General features: G+C 33.9%; 1 protein-coding gene across 1 annotated transcript in view; it reads right to left on the bottom strand.

The window, feature by feature from the left end:
* Positions 1-3,199, bottom strand: part of SLC26A8 (solute carrier family 26 member 8) — an 82,572-nt gene that overhangs the window by 28,607 nt on the left and 50,766 nt on the right. Inside the window, exons 10-11 of the mRNA XM_019667472.1 lie at positions 3,082-3,185; positions 2,114-2,227 (exon numbers count right to left, since the gene is read on the bottom strand). Coding sequence (XP_019523017.1) covers positions 2,114-2,227; positions 3,082-3,185 — 218 coding nt within the window. The remainder of the gene's footprint in view (positions 1-2,113; positions 2,228-3,081; positions 3,186-3,199) is intronic.

The following is a 3,199-nucleotide window of genomic DNA, read 5'->3' on the forward strand; positions in this document are numbered from 1 at the left end:
CAATAAACCATTGCCAGATTCAATGTCATGAAGCTTTTGCCCTATGTTTTCTTTTAAGAGTTTTATAGTTTTAGATCTTATATTTAGGACTTTGATCCATTTTGATATAACTTTTGTATACAGTGTTAGGTAAAAGTCCAATTTCATTAGTTTGCCTGTGGATATGTACTTTCCCCAGTACCATTTGCTGAAAAGATTGCCCTTTCTCCCATTGAATGGTCTTGGCACCCTTGTTATTTCACCACATATGCAAGGGTTTACTTCTGAGCTCTCCATGCCACTCCACTGGTTTATATGTCTGTCTATAAGCTGGTCTCACACTGTTTTGATTACAATAGCTTTGTAGTAAGTTTTGAAATTAAGAAGTGTGAGCCTTCCAACTTTGTTCATCTTTTTCAGGAATGCATTGGCTATTTGGGGCTCCTTTGGATTCCATATGCATTTTAGGATTTTTTTTTTAAATTTCTGAAAAACCCTCATTGGGGTTTTAATAGGAATTGAATTGAATCTGCTGACTGCTTTGGGTACTAGTATTGACACCTAACAATATCAAGTCCTAATTCTAATCCATGATATGTATTTCCGTTTATTTATGTCTTCTTTAATTTTTTTCATCAAGTTTTGTTGCTTTCATTGTGTAAGTCTTTCACCTCTGATTATTTCTTAAGTATTTTATTCTTTTTCATGCTATTGTACATGGAATTGTTTTCATAATTTCCTTTTCAGATTGCTCAATCTTATTGTATAAAAAAGCTACTGTCTTTTTTGTGTTTACTTTGTATCCTCCTACTCTGATGAATTCATTTATTGGTTCTAACAGTTTTTGTGTGTGGAATCTTTAGGGTTTTCTATATATAAACTCCTATCATCTACAAACAGATATAATTTTACTTCTTCCTTTTCAGTTCCTTTTATTTCTTTTCCATGACTAATTGCTCTGGCTAGAATTCCCAGTACTATGCTGAATAGAAGTGGTGAAAGTGGGTATCCTTGCCTTGTTCCTGATTTTAAAAAAAAACCAAACATCCATTCTTTCAGCATTGAGTGTGATGTTTGCTATAGATTTTTCATATATGGCTTTTTAAATTTAAAGTCAATTTTGTCTGATATTAGTATACACACTTCTGCCCTCTTTAGGTTACTTTTTACAAGGAATATCGTTTCCCATCCTTTCACTTTCAATCTATTTGTGTCTTTGAACCTAAAGTGTGTCTCTTGCAGACAGCATATAATTGGTTCATGTGTTTTTATTCATTCTGCCAATCTCTGTCTTTTGGTTGAAGAGTTTAATCCACTTATATTTAAAGTAATTTCTGATAAGGACCAACTTACTCATACTTTTGTAATTTTGCTATTTGGTTTTTACGTGCCTTATAGCTTTATCTGTCGTCTTTCATTTCCTGCATTACTGTCTTCTTTCATGATTAGTTGATTTTTTTGTAGTGAAATGTTTAAATTCCTTTCTAATTTCCTTTTGTGTATATCCTATAGCTATTTTCTTTGTGGCTTATATTTCTTTGGGGATTATATTTAACATTCTAAATTTATAACATTCTACTTGGAACTTATACCAGCTTAACTTCAATAACATACAAAAACTCTGCTTATTTACAGCTCTATCTCCACCCCTTTGATGATTGATGTCACAAAATTACATCTTTATACATTGTGTACCCCAAAACATACATAATTCTTTTAAATGCTTTAGTCTCTTAAATTATGTGGAAAACAAAATGTGGAGTTACAAAGTTTTGTTACAATAATAGTAACTTTTATAATTGCCCAATATTTACTTGCATCGAGATATTTATTTCTTCATACAGCTTCCAGTTACTGTCTCATGTTCTTTCACCTTACCTTGCAGGACCCCCTTCAGCATTTCTTGCAGGGCATGTCTAGTGGTAATGAACTCCCTCAGCTTTTGTTTATCTGAGAATATCTGAATTTTGCCACCACTTTTGAAGGACAGTTTTGGTGGATTATAAGATTCTTGGTTGACAGTTTTTTTCTTTTAGCACTTTGAATATGTTGACCCATTGCATTTTNATATATATATATATGCATAGACATAAATATGCTTATATGTTAGAGATCAAATTCTATTTCAACACACCTGTTGTCTTCCTCCAGATTTATCCTGGATAATAGTCCTGATAACAGCGCCGGTAAACACACAACATCTGAAAAATGAACTGACGACATTGCAAAGGCCGATGGCTATTAAATCCTACAAAGAAATGGCAAACAATTTAGGCCCACTATTTGTGGAAGACTGCTGATTTAAGTTTGAACCAAAGGCATACTGTCTATTTCTTATGTGTAAGGATATGGTTGTTTATATCACTTCAAATAATGCTGAAATACGAGTATTCTTAGAACACAAGGATGGCAAATCTGATTTCTAGATTAAATTGAATCTTCATTTTAGCTAGTGATAATAAGGAAAGTGAAATCATTTCAAAATGAGAAAATGAAGCTTCTGCCTTGTTAGTGTTTTTCACAAGATCAGCAGGACTTAGAATGACTGAGGGAAACACAGTACTATTTTTCTCTCTGCCTTCTATACTATCCTAAAAGTCTAAGTGGGATACATTTTGCTTCCATATTTCCCTTTTGAAGTCCTGGGAAAAGGACCAAATTCGGGATAGTTGTAGATTAAAAAAAAAAAAAAAAGACAAATCTATTCCTGGGAGGCCAACTTAATTATATTAGTAGCCTGGTTTTGGTATTCCGTATCATTTCTTACTGCACCTCAGAATGTGGTTGATTTCTAAGGATTTGGTGGAAAGGGAGATAAAATTAGGAGGAGTGGAACTTTGCTAGCTTACCAACCTGATGCCATATGTTATCTTGCATCCCTACCCCATATTTAGGGGAATAACACTCATATTAATTTAAGTGGGTTCGAAGTTAAGTGTGCCACACCTCTCAAAAATCCTTTGGTAATTATTGTTCAAATTGTAGTCCAAGTAATTCTCTGATTACAGAAGAATCGGTCTTCCTGAGAGCAGGAGGCTCAGGTTAGAGAACAAAGACTCAAGGGTCAGAGGAAGCAATAAATAGAAAAACCTGTCCCCTCACCTGGTTGGAATTGACTTTATAGTTATGGAAACTGGCAATCTTCTTGCCCAGAAACACGAGCAGTGAGGAGCTCACAAAAGCTAAGGAAAAGGCTTCTAAAATAACTTCCGGAAGAATG

This window comes from Hipposideros armiger, unplaced genomic scaffold (genome assembly GCF_001890085.2).
Source record: "Hipposideros armiger isolate ML-2016 unplaced genomic scaffold, ASM189008v1 scaffold_497, whole genome shotgun sequence".
In the NCBI taxonomy this organism is placed as follows: Eukaryota; Metazoa; Chordata; class Mammalia; order Chiroptera; family Hipposideridae; genus Hipposideros; species Hipposideros armiger.